This window comes from Podarcis tiliguerta, assembly GCF_965153285.1.
Source record: "Podarcis tiliguerta genome assembly, chromosome: 8".
Classification (NCBI taxonomy): Eukaryota; Metazoa; Chordata; class Lepidosauria; order Squamata; family Lacertidae; genus Podarcis; species Podarcis tiliguerta.
In genome coordinates, this window is record NC_139541.1 from 47,987,033 (window position 1) to 48,003,049 (window position 16,017).

Here is a 16,017-nt window from a genome sequence, read left to right on the forward strand (position 1 = left end):
GTTGCCTGAGGCATTTTTATTGATGTATTATTAATTTACATACTGCTTACATGTCAATATGATGTTGGTTTGGCCTCCTGTCAAGTTATCATTGCCAGACGTAGCATGAGGGATCCCAAGGTGGGGTCAGTGGTCTTCACCAGTGTTTGGATGCCAGGCACCAACCATTTTGAATTAAGATGAGGGACCAAAATGTAATTTTGGATTGACTCCATCCGATTTTGGGTGTGATGGATCCAAACTCACAAATTACATTACCCTTTATACATATATAGATATGTAGTGGTGAGTGCCTAGGTATTTTACAAACAAAAATTTCCCCGCTCCTGTGTGCGTGCGGCCTGCCTCCCATAGATCTGTCATAGCCCTCTCAATTTAAGTTATATCAATATTCCATCCCTATACCAGGTTCACACACCTTATCTCCCATTCTGTAACCATCTATCTGTCGACCGACCGACCTCTGAGCATATGGATCGGATGTCACTGACCCTGTGTCCGGTTTTTTTTATTCTTTCACCCACTTGCGTTTTCCCTCCCAAACCCATGCGGGAGACGGAGGAGACTGGCCACGTGAAGAACGTTTGCGTTTTGCACCAACACATCAGCGGACATACGAAGGAGAGGAAGGGAAACGCGGGTGTGCCTGCTTGCATATGCGCGCGCGCGCGCGCGCGCGCACACACACACACACACACACCTCTCTCTCTCTCTCTCTATATATATATATATCTACACACACACACACACACAAAATCGGCGCGCTCTTTCCTTCCTCTCATTCATTTACACACACGTTGCGCCCGGGCGTCTCCCTCCGCCCCCCGCCCCTCTGCCGCCGCTCTGTGGCTCCGCCGGGTCACGTGGCCCTGCCCTCCCCCGGCCAACCCTCCGCGCCTGCCTCCCTCCCGGGGCTTGAGAAGCAGAAGTGGGGAGCCTTCCTGGGGCAGCAGGCGGCGAGGAGCAGGGCGGGCCGCCAGCGACGACCGAGCGAGGGGGACGACTCCGGCTCCCCGCCTCTGGGACTGAGGCGCAGGTGAGGGGAGACGCCGAGGGAGAAGGAAGGTACCCCCGCACTTACTTACCCTCTCCTCCTCCTCCTCCAGCCCCTCCGTGCGGAGCCCTCTTGCCTTCTCCTCGCCCTAGATTCGCCAGCTGCGGGCGGGTTGGGGCGGCGGTTCCTCACACCTCCGTGCCTTCCTGTCCCGCCTCACTTAGTTATATGGCAGGTATTAAGAGGTGCGGGGCGGGTTGAGGGATCCCCTCCATCCCAGCTGCCGGCTATCTGTTGGTTGGTTTCTTAAATACTCACTACCACTACCGTAAAGATACTGTCAGGGAGCCTTACAGTAAATGCAAAGAAGTTTTTTTTGTTTTTGTTTTTACGGAAATTTAGAGAGCGTGAAGCAACAGATTAAAAACTGGCCGCGATATCAAGGCTGTGTACGTGTTCCGTGGGTTATTTCGAGTGCTTTCCTTCCAACCCGAGACAGGTTGTGGTTACTTCGACATCTTATTTTTCTCCTTCCTGCCGCTGACCCGTTGCTGCCCACTAAGTGATAGCGCTGGGGATCAGAAGTTGCCAGCAAAGACTCAGCCAGGGAAACTGGTTGGCGTGTCTCGGCTGTGTAGGGAACACGTTGTTCTGCACATGCTCTACGGGCACTCACTTGACAGCCTTCCTATTACTGCAATTTATTCATTAGACTTATATCACATGCTTCCTCTCAAAGGACCCCAGGGCATCCTTAAACAAGTTGTGGCTGCTTTGCATCTTCTTCCTCTTCAGTTCACACCCCCACTCTTTTTTGGACTTCACTAGTTAGTAGATTAAAAAGGTGTTTAGTCTTAAATATGGCTGGAAATGCCCTTTAGCTTGACGCCTGGCAAGGCTGGAGGGGAGCTAAGTCTATGCACATACTCTGGGGCACTGCCTCCCCCCCCTTCCCCTCCTCCAGCTCTGATAGAAAGGAACTAATTGCACATGCTCTTGGCCACTCTGTTATATTAAGGCGCTGCACCTCCACCACTTCTCCAGTTTCTTAAGGTCTTCCTTGGAGGCTTTGCTCAGGGTAGCTGAGGACTTTATCTAGATGGGACTTTATCTGTAGCAGCGCTTCGTTTTGTAGAAATCTTGCTAGCAGGCCCATTGGGCCACCTAACTACTTAGTCTCAGGTCCCTCCTTGCTTATTCAAAATTTACTTTTTCTTTGCACAGACTTTTTAACAAGGAGATTGTTCCTGGAAGAGTGCTGCAGCTTATTTTCTTTAGCTTTTTGTTATATTTTTTCGACTTCTCATTACTTCACCCTTTGCCATTTGCCTTTGGTGTCGTTGAACACAAAGGCAACACATCAGTAGGTTTTGTAATAAATCAGTCTTCCTCTGGGGAGCCCTGACTCTTGACCCAGTGGCCAACTTTGCTTTTGACAAACCGACTAAGGACTCTCTGCTTCATTTGCTGCCACCTCTGTCTCACTGAAGAGTCCGCTGCAAAAGAGGGAAGGAAACCAGCTGTCCGCCCTCCCTCTCCCCCCCCCCTTTACTTTCCCCCCAACAGAGGTGGGTGGGTTAGTAACAGCACCAATTTAAATGTAGAGTGAAGGAAGGAAAGGTAGTGGTGTGAACAAAGAGGTGAATCTGGGTTCAGAGAAAATGTGTGTGTTAACCTTGTAGAAAGGAAACATATGTTTCTCACTATTTCAAATGTATGAACATTGTTTTAAAGTTGAAAAGCCATTTTTTCATGCTAACCTAAGTCTCTGGGTTGCCCCTGAAAAGTAAGGGGTTTCTGTAGCCTCCCAAACTCCCTCAATTTATGTTGGGTTAGGGAAGGGGATTTGTCTGGGAGCAGTGGATGCTTCATACAGCAGAGCAGAAGGAACAACTTCAGGTAGGGTATTTTTTGTTGTTGGTTCAGTATATGGTCATCTTCATACATGTTATTGGATGGGGAAAAATTGAGGAATGCTAAAAAAAAGGATTATTTGCATTGTGAGGAAAAAGGAAAACTGATGACAAGCAGTGCAATCTTACGCATGTCTACTCCAAAGAAAGTCAGTCCTAATGAGTTCAGTGGGACTTTCCACCAAGTGTGTAGGATTACAGTATGCATAATATCAAATACACCAAGTATCTAAGAACTGCAGTGCTCTTTCATGGGGCTGCTTTGATGCTGAAGCAACTGCCCATCTTCTTGTGCTCCCCACCTCCCTCTTTTACTACCTTTGATCAATAAACAATTAGAGTAGCTTTTATTCTGTCATAATCTCTAAGACCAATCAAAGATGCCTGTTTTACCATATGTGTGCCAGATTCAGACAAGAAGGGGATTTGTAATTTTCTCTTCTTGCTGTTCTTTAGGTCTGTTCTTTACATTTCCTAAAGCCTGATAAAGCAATGAAACTTTCTACATTTTTTGGACAATTAGTTAGGGTACTTGTGTTAAGCAACTTCTTATGTTAGTAGTAGTACACTTTAAAAAATGTAGACTAAAACTGTGTGTTCTCAAATTATGTAGCTCAATATGAATTCTCATGGGTTATAAAATCAGATAGATAAAGTGATCTTTCTGGACCATCTTCTCTCTGTGTATGTTCATTATATGGTTTTGAGTTACTCAGAGTGGATAGCGGGTTTCAGACAATAGTGAAACTGGTTATAGATACTGTTTTATTTTCATTTATTTCACATGGTTGTTGTTGTGTGTATAAAGTTGCGTGTCTACAACAAGTCCAAGGACATAGAACATGCTGATCAGAAGAAAAGGAGTGTAAATGATGGTAACGAACCTTTATTTAATAAAATACAACTGGAGAGCTTCAGAAATTATTACACCTTACACATTTTGTGTTTTGAAGGGCATGGCCAGATGGGAGCTTCCTGTGCTTTTGATTTCATGTTTTAGTGCCCAACTAAGCATATGGAAATAATTTCCTTTAAGGCAGTTGCAACATGACAAAGGAGATCTGATGGGTCATCCTGTAACACTGGTCCCAAGACTTTGGGATAGCAGCAATACATAACTGAACCCTTTGATGCTGAACTTCCCGTGCCAAGATTAATTTATTATTTTGTAGCTAGGTAACCCACATGTACAAACCCTGGTGCTTTGATGTTCTAGGCTTGGTACAAATAAATATCTTGGGCCTAATTTTACATGGTACTACTAATTCATCTGAGTTACCTGTGGGCTTATGCATCATATCCAGTTTCATTGCTGATGTATAACTTCCAGCTGAGCTACTGGCTTTCAAATTGGTGTTTGGGCCTTGCATAGGCTAGGGGTTTCTGACTTGAGAGACAGGGGAGGCAGTTTAACTACACACACACACACACTTCTTTGGAAGTTCACATTATTTGTTTAGACTAATCTGATCCACACTTGCACAAGTTTGTTAATTGATCTGTCATCCTTTGCAGATAGTTAACTTTATTTGTAGGCTAGGCAGAGAAGATGGTTGTGTAACTCAGCTGTGGCCACTAAGAACTCTTCCAGTAATTATCTAGTGAAATTTCTCCCTAGCTGCATGATATTTCCAGGTTCCAATGTAAATTAGAGCAGACTGTAATAAAAGCCAATGTAGTATTCCAGTGGTGGATCAAACCTATTATATTTTACCTGCAGAATTTCAAGATTCATAATTTAGTTTGTCTCCTTTTGTCATGCACACTGAAGGGTTTTGAGAATGTTTCAGACAATAATATTCCTGACATTCATAGATCCAGAGGCTTTCCACATAACCACTGACTATTTTTACTTCTTGTTAAGTCCTGGCCACAGAAAATTCTATATTTTTATCCTGGCTGTCCTGTAATTGCTTCTCATTGTTCCATTTCGTGGTATTGCTGCCACTTCAGTGCCTGTTAGTTTTATCTATTTTTTGAAGCCATATTTTATTTTCAACTAAGAAATTCTGCACAAACAATTATGTGTTATATGCCTGGGGTTTAGAGTGTAGGCATCACTTCAGGTGCTGAATACATTTATCTGGCGTGCTGTGCAAACAAATAGGCATAAAACCTCTGATTTTGAAGGATAAAGTCTTCTGTGTAGGAAACTGCCATAATGAGTAATTATGATTTGTTCCATTGGATTTGTTCCAGCAGCTCAGGACCAGGGAGGGCAGACTTCATGCTTGCTGGATCTACTTTTGTGTTTCACTGGGACTCAAAGATCCACCAGCTGGAGCACGGTGCACAGGATATGCACTAAAATAAAAATAAAGAAGAAGAATTAAGTGCTCTGAGCTGCTGCTGAATTCAGGGATCTGTTCTAAGTACCAGAACTGAGCTACCCTCACAGTCCTTCCACACAAAACTCTTATTATGGTTCCCTCAGGCTTTCTTCATTATAGCAATCTAATTTGGACAAGGGCGCAGGGAAAGAGTCATTTTGTTGGTGTTCATGTTAAACAGTTGAGACTCAGAAATCCTTGCCTGTGTACTGCACATCATCTAGAGATCAACAGTACCAGTAGCCTCTGTTAAGATGGTGTTTGGTAATGCAGCATTTTTAAGTTCCCTGCAGGGAATTTGAGAGTAAGGATGTGGAACACTGTGAGTAGCATTTGTTGAGGTTGGCTTCATATTTTCCTTTTCCACCAGTCAGCAAGGTGAAAATTAAAATGTCAAAATACCTCTCACTTTGTGCTTTGCAAGGCAATTTAAAAAGGTAGCAGTGCAACCCATTCTGGACCTGGAGGTGTGTTTCAACTACACCCCATTTTCTCATAGCTATTTTGGGGGCAAGATGATTGAGAGGATGGTAGACACCTTCTGGTGTACTTGGAGAAAAAAGATTATCTGGACCATTTCAGTCTGGCTTTAGGCCTGAGTTTGTCACTGAAACTGGGAGACAGGTGTCAGGAACGTAGCCCTGTTAATTCTCCTTGAACGCTGTTGCTTTGGTTATATTTGATGATGGTATCTTCCTGGAATGCTTCTGTCAGCTGGGAGTGGGAATCATGGCGCTATGGTGGCTCTGCTTTCACTCTTCCCTATAGGGTCATTTCCAGGGACTAGCATCGGGAGACCCCCTGATTGGCCCCTTGGCAGTTATGCTGCAGGAGTCCTGCAGGGCTCCATCTTGACCTCTGAGTTTCTTAACATCTACATAAAACCTCTGGGATAAGGCATTATTCCATAAATTGTGAGGCTGAAATGCTTAAAACATCACCTTTCTCTTCATCTGCTAGCCCAGGCTTTTAGATCTGCTATGGAGGACCTTGTCATCCTGCCAATGAGGGAAGCCCACTGTGCAGTAACGGGGATCAGACCTTCTCAGTGGTGGCACCTTGCCTGTGGAATTTCCTATCCTTGCAGGATAGGAAAACCCTCATCACTGAATTTTTGATGGTGTATTAAGACCACTCAGGTCTTAGGAGCAAACAGATGCATTTTAGGCCAGATGTACTGATGCTACCTGCAGTGTTGTATTTTGTAGTGCTGCATTTTGACTACTGTTTTAAAGTAATGATTAAGGTTTCAGATGGTTTTTGAAATGCATTTTAAGTATCCTTTGTAAACTTCTCTGCAATCTTAACAGATGAAGGACAGTTTAAAAATCGAACAAATTGGAATTGCAGTTAATTTATTCACTGTTAGAATGATAAACTACAAGATGCAGTTCAGCCACATGTTATGTTAGGAGCAAATTGAGTAAAATACTTCCATTAGCTTTTACCTTCTTTTTCTATCACCTTTTTTCTTTTTCAGATTTCTTCTTTTCCCCACCCTTTTTTGTGTAATCTAGAGTCTTTTTTATTGATTCTTAGAGAATCTGAAAGGGCTATTGAACACATATGTTTCTATATATGTAAGTAGCATTGGACAGTGTTCTTGAAGCTACGAACATGAGTTTGACCAAACTGCGGGAGTGCCTGGCGTGCTCTGGTTCATGGGGTCATGAAAAGTCGGAAACAACTAAACGACTAAACAACAACAACAAAGTAGCATTGATTGCTTTGTTATACACAACTGCTATAAGATACCAGATATATGGTATATTGTAAACTTACAAATAAAATAAAAAGTGAATAAATTAAGAAAAAAATTTAAAAAATATTTGTGTTTCTAGAGCAAGATAGTGCTTAAAAAATTTCTAACTATTAACAGGCAAAAGGAAGGAGTTAAGCTGAATACAAGGGCTATGAGAAGGAAAACAGGTATTGGGGCCTGGTTATTAACAAGGAAACTGAAACAAGAAGCTTGCAATAAAAAGTAGAGGGCAAAAAGGCTGAGGGGAAAGAACAGTAAGGCAGATGCTGCTGTTTTTGGCTGAAGTTATTTTTGGGCTTTGGTTGAAGACGTTTTCCCAGTCCTCCTTGTGTTCTTCTGTTGGTTGGTATGTATAGTATGATTCCAGAGGAAAGCTTGATAGTTATTTCTTCCTACTGTTTTTCATGAAGGACTTGCTAATATTTGTGCCATGTAAGAAAAACCAGGAGAGGAGAGACCGTAATTCACTGGTAATTCACAAGGTTTGAGTTTCAACTTTGCAATTGTATGGGTGCGGCAAAATAAAGAAATACTTCAAACTGGTAAATTTTACTATGCCAACTAAGTCCAAAATCTTATACTTTTTTATTCAGAAGTAAGCTCTTCTGGATGCAGTGAACCTTGTCTCCTGAGTAAATATGGATTTAATGGCATTGTGGTTTAATTGAACAGGTTGTCATTTTAAAGTAGTATAACCATTTATTCATGATTGACAGAGCATGTTTGAAATACTAGAATGGGAAGCTTAGTTCCACGCTTTTTCAATATTTTACCAGTTAATCCATGGATTACAACTGCTACTTCACTGACACTTCATTAGAGCTTGCTGCACATTCAGAATATTAAGCTGAGCATGAGTAAATTTATAATTTAAGAATCGGAAGTCTTGTTAGCCCAGCAGTGGAATTGATGTCACTATCACTTTGCATTTCAGTTCCTCATTGTAAAAAATGGGGGGGGGGGGGGTTCACCCTCAAGGTGGCTGTAATACAAGGCTTGTTTTGATATTACCATTCCATTCTTATTTTTTTCCTTTTTCTTCCTGTCTGTATGCCACAGTTGAAGTGCAGATATGTTCTTTTTCATTTCCAGATGCTTTCCAAAATCATGAAATAATCAAGAAGCAAGGTTGAGTCATTGAAAGAACACTTGCAATTAAGAATGCAATCCTATACACATCTACTCAGCCTAATTGAGTTCAGTGGGATTTACTCCTGGGTAAATGTATACTGTATAGGATTTCAGCCTGGATGATATAGCTTAGTCTTAACCATGGATCAGTAATGCTATGCCACATGCTTCATTTAATCCAGAGTACTAAACCTGCTATAGAAGAAGTTGCTTGCTCTTTATATACATTCACTTGGCAGCAAGCTTTGCACCATGTCCTTTTCCTGTTAATAGCTATGTTGCAGCTACGTTGAGTTGAGTGAATGGGTTACATTTAAATGTATGTTAGGGCCAAAGTAGAAATAATGTTGGAAATGCTACATCTCCATTTGTTTAGAGAGCCAGTGTGGTGTAGTAGTTAAGAGCGGTGGACTCGTAATCTGGTGAACCGGGTTTGATTCCCTGCTCCTCCACATGCAGCTGCTGGGTGACATTGGGCCAGTCACACTTCTCTGAAGTCTCTCAGCCTCACTCACCTCACAGAGTGTTTGTTGTGGGAGAGGAAGGGAAAGGAGAATGTTAGCCGCTTTGAGACTCCTTCGGGTAGTGATAAAGTGGGATATCAAATCCAAACTCCTCCTCCTCCTCTTCTTCTTCTACTTTTGCAGATCAACAGCTGCATGTGGGGGCAGAAGAGAATTAGGGGTAGGGTGGGGGGAACCATTTCGCAGCACTATTTCTCCATTGGAAATTGACTTCCCCATAGTTGACGATTTCCCATAAGGAAAAACATCTACATGCATGTATTTTTTCCTCATAAGAGGATTAATAGCTTCAGTCTGGGCTGGGGATTTTCATCAGGAAAATGACGTGGAGGGGTAGAGTTGAACCAGTTTTCCCACTGAATTGATATACATTCACACATCTTAGTCCTGATCACTATTTGATTCTTACTATTTTTAGTAATCGCTACTTAAAGGAGGCATTGCTAATTTGAAGAGCTTGATGTTTGCTTGATAGAAGAGGTAGATGGTAATTAATTATATCACTGTTTCCCATGCAAGCTTAATTGAAATTGACGGATAGCACAGTCCATACTAATCTCAGGGTTGTGGGTTCGAGCTCCACGTTGGGCGAAAGATTCCTGCATTGTGGGGGTTGGACTAGATGATCCTCATGGTCCCTTTCAACTCTACAGTTCTGTGATTCTATGAAGCTAGTGGGGATAATGAAGAAATAGAGATTGGTAGGTCTGGTATAATATCTTGGAATATACTAATGTTGTTTATTTATAGATGCTTTGAGATGATTTTATGATGACTTTTGAGGGATGAGTCTGAGTATGCAACTCTCCTACAGAGATACCAATCTCCCAACTGAAACATATGTTTGGTTTATGTTGGGTTGATGTTTTTACTATTCAAACCCAAGTTAACTTGGTGACTTGGATATAGAGAATCCCTTGTGTTACCAAAAGGAAATTCTGCTTATGCAAATACGGTTATCCAGTTTCTATGTTATTGCAGTATGAAGTCCTACAAATGCTTACCTTGTTTTGGTGGACTTCACACTGAGGCCTTAATGCCTGGTGCAGCGTGGTAGTTTGTAGCTTCTGTGATAACCGTGAACCTGCCTGAACTGTTTATATCCAGTCTGACTAATTAGGTATTCATTCATTTTTAGATCTAGGCTACGTAAATTAAAAGAGATAGGGACTTTTTGGTGACCAGGAATATCATAGCAGTGAAGACCTGTAAGACTCCCTCTCTTTCCATTTTTAGATGGTTTCGGTAGATTGTTAAAAATTGCAACCAGCTTTCGATAATGTTTTTGAAGGAACAGTTGCTTATAATAGCATTTTCTATGAATGATTTAGCACCGCAATTTTTGTGTTTGGTGTTTTGCGTTTAACATTTACTTAGTTATTTTATATTAGAAAAGTGGGTAGTAAATAAATCCTAATAAAACTGGACCATACTGTTTCCTTGGGAAAGAAAATCTTTTACATAAGATTTTACATTTGTTTATATAGCCCTTCTAATATTAAAAGCAGTCAGTATACATTGTCTCAGTAATTTTCCAGTGTTCTTTTAAATTAGGTCAGAATAGTGACCTCCATCTTACATAGAGTGAGAAATAGGTGATTAGACTGAGAGATAGTGCCCTGTCTTTGGAGAACTAGCAAATTAATGGCAGAGGTGAGATTGGAGGCAGATACTTCCTGGCTCTCAGCTCAAGTCACTTACAGCCTAATCCTGTGCATGTTTACTCAGAAGAAAGTCCTGTTTGTTCAGTGAAATGTAATCCCGGATAAGTGTGTTTAGGATTGCAGCTGTTATTCTCTTGCCTTGTGTCTGATTTTGATCCAGAAACAAACCACTGTCAGGATTTTGATGGAAAGCCATCTGGAGCGCAAGACATAATCTGGGGAAGAGGTTGGAGCTAAAATCCCTATTCTTCTACGAATCATTGCATAATACTATTAAGGACAAACAATTGATGGTGATGCCTTATTGACGAACTAGAGGCATTCTTGCTTTGTTTTCCATAGCATGAGATCATACTATATCAACTGCTCAAGCTACTCCACCCCGGCCATTGTTAATAAGCAGAACATAATTGTATTGTGTTGGCTAGTTCAGTGCTAATTCCTGTCTTCTGCAACATTTGGTTTGTTTTAAAATGCACCTCATTGAGGTAGGGATATTTGTTAAAGTTCACCAGATGGTAATAGAGATCTGTGTACCTTGACCCTAAGAGTGGTTATTCGTGCTAGCCTAGTTTCACTTCTAGAAATTCCTTTTGCTTCAAAAGGAAGCTGCAAAAAGTTTCTTTTTAACAAAAAAAAACCTATTTTAGAATGATACATCTTTCTTCCTCTGCTTTTTTTCTTTTTCAGCCCACTGAAGATTTGCTGCATTCACTCTGAAAATGTCCAGGAAATGCATAGACTATGGGGAGCTACCTGAGTATGAGAAGAGTCAAATCAAAAGGACCTTGGAGCTAGGCACCGTCATGACAGTGTACAGCCTCAAAAAGAGTAGTCCAGAGAGGAGGACAATCCAAGTCATTATGGAAACTAGGCAGGTGGCATGGAGCAAGACAGCTGACAAAATAGAAGGTTTCTGTGAGTATCTGCTTACAGTCGTCATTGCAAATAATTGAATTTAACCCTGTCATGACCTGCTATTTTCTTTGATGTGTTGATGGGCATGAAGAAATGGTGTATGTTTACTGCTTTAGCGTTTAAAGCTGTATACCATGTACAGGTCCAGTTTAGAAAAAGGGAGGGGATTGAAAGTGACCCCACCCTTCAGCTGACTTCCAGGCCTTTTACTCAACCCTTGTGACCTAGTAGATGGATGGACCTAGGACAGACACATTAACCTAAGCCAGCAGCAGGGAATCTTTGACCCCGGGGCCTAATTAGCTCCAACAGGGATCTTAATTTGGCCAGTGAGGCTGTTACTTCTCAGGCCACATCCACCTGCCCAATATGTGGCATCAGATGTAGGGCAGGTAAAGATGCTTCCTAATTGTTCAGTGGAAAGTGGGACTTGCTTGCAGTGTTGACCATGTTTAAGTAAGTTTTAACTGTGTTTGGTGTGATGTCTAAATTAAGAAACCAGGGCCAGATCAAAACATTTTGCTCTGCTGCATGAGGTGGAAGACAAGGTTCCCCCACCCTCCTGTTCCTAAACTGACTAATTGGTAGCTGAATCTTACTCCAACACTTATTTAGTTAGGCATGTTAGTTTGCTACAGCAAAAACAAATGACTGCATTGTCGCACCTTAAAGACTAAAACATTGATTCAAGCACCGAGCCTTCATCCAATTTGTGAAGTATACAGCCTAAGTAAAGCGAGAAGGAAAATGATTATTGGTTGCTGTTGCTGTTTTTGTTTTTTAAAAAGGTGGCACTAAGAGCTAGCAGTAGGTGTGTCACAATAGTTTGTTGAGCCTAACTGAGTGCAACTGCATGCATATGAGTTTTTCATATCCATGTGGATTTCTTTTTCTTAGGTGAAGAATGTCAACATATTTCAAAGTATAACAATAAAAAGAATTTGGTCTGCTTTTTTTCTTACTGAAGTTTTTTTATGTAGAAGTTTTAGTTGTGATAAAGAATAGTGTGATCCAGACTTCCTTGACACTAATGTTACTGCATCTTTAATTGGCTAATAGGAGTTCCGTTTCTGAAGATTGAAATTAATAAAATTTCAGCTGCTGTTTATGAAATATAAACATCAATCTTTTGTTTTGCATGGATTAATGAGTTATTTTTCTACAATCTAAAAATAACTACTAACCTGAGGAACAAGTTCAGCACAAGACTCCCACTGTGGGAGTATTTAAAAATAAGAAATGCAAGAACATATAAAACATGGAAAGTACAATAGAAGCCTACCTAGAAGTGTCATCCAGAGCTATTTCTGGTATAAAATTTTCATCTACATCTAAGATTATGTAAATATGTGAAACACTATGTTGGGAAATAGCTTTTGTTGGAAAGATTTCTGGGCAGGTGTTTAGATTCTTGCCCACCTGTACTTGCAAAACTCTCCGTCAGAATCATGTGCATGCTGTCTTCTTGCGTAAAGGATTTTAAATATGCATTCCAGTACCACATTGGATCCACCCCATTAACCTATGTGGGATTGCAGTGTTCAAAAGCTTTTTATGCTGCCGTCACCTACCACGAATCCTCACATTGAACCGGAACTAAGCTTAAGTATGCAGAATTGCATTTGTACATACCAATTTCCAATTAGCACAGTATCTCTCCTTCCCTCCCTGTTTTGTCTCCCACTTTTCAAAATGTAGATTGTAAACTTCTGGCGGAAGGAACCTATTTCTGTCACTTGGACTACTCTGTTAAGTTCTGTGTACATTGCTGGAGTTAACTAAACAATAACTGTAATATCAAGGTTTCAGAAGCTTTGAACAATAAGTACATAAAGTTTCAAGCTATGTTAAGGTTATATAATCATAGAATGAAGGCATTGGTACCTGTTTGTTTTTTTTGTTAACTAAAGTATTACATAGGAGTTGTAATTCCTAATGAATAGCTTTTTTTGAGAAAATTGAGTGGTTAATGATCAATATTTTCTGACAGTTAATCTCTCAGAAGATATTGATCATTGAACCAGATCTTTCCCCCCCTTTTTTAAAAGTCTCCTCGTGGTTCAGCCTGTTTAACAGCAAGCATGAGGGTGGAAATTCCTTAGCTGCAGGTTCAGTCTGTTCAACAGCAGGTTAAAATAGCTATGTTTTTAAAAATGTGCTGAAGTGCAAGTAAGAATTAAATCCCATTTGCTTAATGAAGGTAGAAAAAGGTGGCTGTGTTCTTTCCTTTTGAAATAATGGTTGTGTTTGGCATATTGTTTCCTTTTTGAAGTTTTTCTTCATGATTCCTGCTTGGGGATCTGGGATCAATCAAAACCTATTGCAGGCTTATGTGGAAAACTGTTGTTTTATTTTAAAATTTGTTGAATCTTTGATGTATACTTGTTGAAAGATGTATGACTTTTTGTGCCACTTCCTCACCAGGTGTTTTAATGTGGAATTTCCACTCTTTACCCTGTGAAAAGCAAGTGAAAATTGACATGACAGAAAATGTACATGTTTAAGTTTGGAAAGTTTTGTAGCTTACAGTGAGAGAACATTGAGAGTGTCACTCTTAAAACATTATTGTTTGGAAGCACCGTTCCTTTCTGAGGACATGTCCATATATTTTTTTCAGTTTGCAATTATGAAATTTGGAATTTTAAGTATTCCCTTTTAAATGATACCTACTCCACCCCCGGGTTCAAGTAGATAAAATAGGGACCACTTACCAGCGGGAAGGTAAACGGCGTTCCGTGTGCTGCGCTGGCTCGCCAGATGCAGCTTGTCACGCTGGCCACGTGACCCAGAAGTGTCTGCGGACAGCGCTGGCTCCCGGCCTCTAGAGTGAGATGAGCGCACAACCCTAGAGTCTGTCAAGACTGGCCCGTACGTGCAGGGGTACCTTTACCTTTACCTTTCTCCAAAAGCATGGGAAACAATAAATTAATGACAGTGGATAACTATAGTTGGAAAGATTGCAGTATGCCTTGTAAAAACAAATAGTACATTTTGTGCAAAAAAAGCCAAACCCACAAGTTTTAGATGCTTAGATTATATAGATGCCTATCTAGATTATATAGATGAGTTGATGAGGAAAAAGGGAAGAAGAAAAGAAGGCCTAGCATGTGTACCAGAAGTAGTAAACAGAGCTTCATAAGCACATTGAGCATTATCTCCTTCCGTAGTTAGTCATGAAGAAGCTTTATAAGCACAAGAGAGGTCTCTCCCTCTTGCTGATCATGGCTTGCATCAGCATTATTAGTGTAGGATGTTTGGCACACCACTAATAAATGAATATTGGACGGAAATTGATAGTTATGTCTCAATATATTGATGCCATTTCACTAAAGGCACAATCCTGTACATTGCTGCTCAAAAAGAAATTCCCAATAAGTTCAGTAAGCTCTGGAAACTGGGTGCATGACTGCAGCCTGATTCTTACTGAGATGTTCAGAGTCTTGTAGGCATGGTCTCCAAAGGACTAGCATTCTGTGTGCCTGGCAGTGAGAAATGTGCTAAATGTGCAGTATTCCAGTTTGTGGTTTTTCCTTCCTGCCACAAGTATAGGGCTGGATCCTGCAGTTTTTTATTCGAGGCAGAGCACCAACTAGCTCTCTGTAAATTTTAGCCTGTGTGTTTTTCTTCTCACAAGCCAAGGCAAAAAAAACAACAACAAAAAACTTGTTACAATTAGTAAAACTTCTTTTGACAAGCAGCTGCCATTTGTGATATGATGCAAATGTGCTAGAATGGCAGCAGTTGTTGTGGGCAGAGAGACCTGGGTTTTGCAATTCAAAAAGACTTTTGATACTTCTTGTTTTGCTTTTAGGTTTGGGGGCAATAACTTATCTTCCTTTCAGGATGGTTGACTTTAAATTCTGTCATGCATAGAATTCAATACACTTCCTTCTTGGATGGCTAATTTGTAGCTGTATGCATTCTCTCTTTCTGCCCCCCTGTCCTGGTTTGGCTTGGCAGGGGAGGGGAGGGGAACTTGCACATGGAGGGCTTACTCACATGTGGGAATTCATGGCTATCAGCCCCCTGCACACTTCCCACTTACTCTTGGATATCCTGTGTGAAAGACACCTCTACAATTAGTGACCAAGGAAGGGTTGTTTAACACACTTCAGACAAGGCAGAGTTACCAGTACTGGAGGGTGGCATGGAAGAAGGAGATGGGAGGCATTTGCAGGGCCATACTAAAGAGGCATGGTATGCCTGCTTTGCTTGTGCTTTGTTCTGTCACTCCACTTGTGCCGGTAGAATGGAAGTTGCTATTGGATGTTGGGGGGTATATCTTACCCAAGGCAGAATATCTGTAAGGGGTCTGGTAAGGTAAGTTTTAGTGTATTGCTTTTTTCTGCATGTGTTGTACACATGCAGGGCACTTTGTACAATGTTCCCTGTCTCCCGTACCACATGTTTTCTTAACAACATTGCAATGGAGTGGTAGGAGGTGGAGTGACTTTCAGTTGAGTTTGTTTTTTTTACTTGCAACACCTCTTCCTTTTATAGTATGGGCTGTAAGCAAGACCATGGAAAGTTATGGATTCAGAGTGAAGGTGCCTTTCCATTGCCCATTTTTGGTCTCTGGACAGTTGGGGTTGTGCCAATGGTGTGGATATGTTGGTGTAATCTTAGGCCAGCATCATGGGCGTAGCCAGGATTTTTGTGGGGGGAGGCCAGAACCTGTTAGTTATGTATTTTTATGTATTTTTATTGATTTAGGGGGGCGGTTGCCTCTCCCTTCCACCACCCCCCTGGCTACTCCCATGGCCAGCATTGATCCCTGATGG

At 41.2% G+C, this 16,017-nt stretch overlaps 1 protein-coding gene across 4 annotated transcripts in view; it reads left to right on the forward strand.

The window, feature by feature from the left end:
- The first annotated feature begins 882 nt into the window (after window positions 1–882).
- The window catches only part of PLCG2 (phospholipase C gamma 2), a 62,702-nt gene continuing 47,567 nt past the window's right edge, over window positions 883–16,017 (forward strand). Inside the window, exons 1-2 of one of the 4 annotated variants that reach the window (XR_014514280.1) lie at window positions 883–1,036; window positions 11,009–11,236. Coding sequence is in view for 2 of the 4 variants with exons in the window: in XM_083452611.1 (XP_083308737.1) it covers window positions 11,041–11,236 (196 nt within the window). In the remaining 2 variants the exon portion in view is untranslated. Of the gene's footprint in view, window positions 1,066–11,008; window positions 11,237–16,017 lie in introns of all 4 variants that reach the window. The other 3 variants (XM_083452611.1, XR_014514281.1, XM_083452610.1) reach the window with 3 other exon arrangements.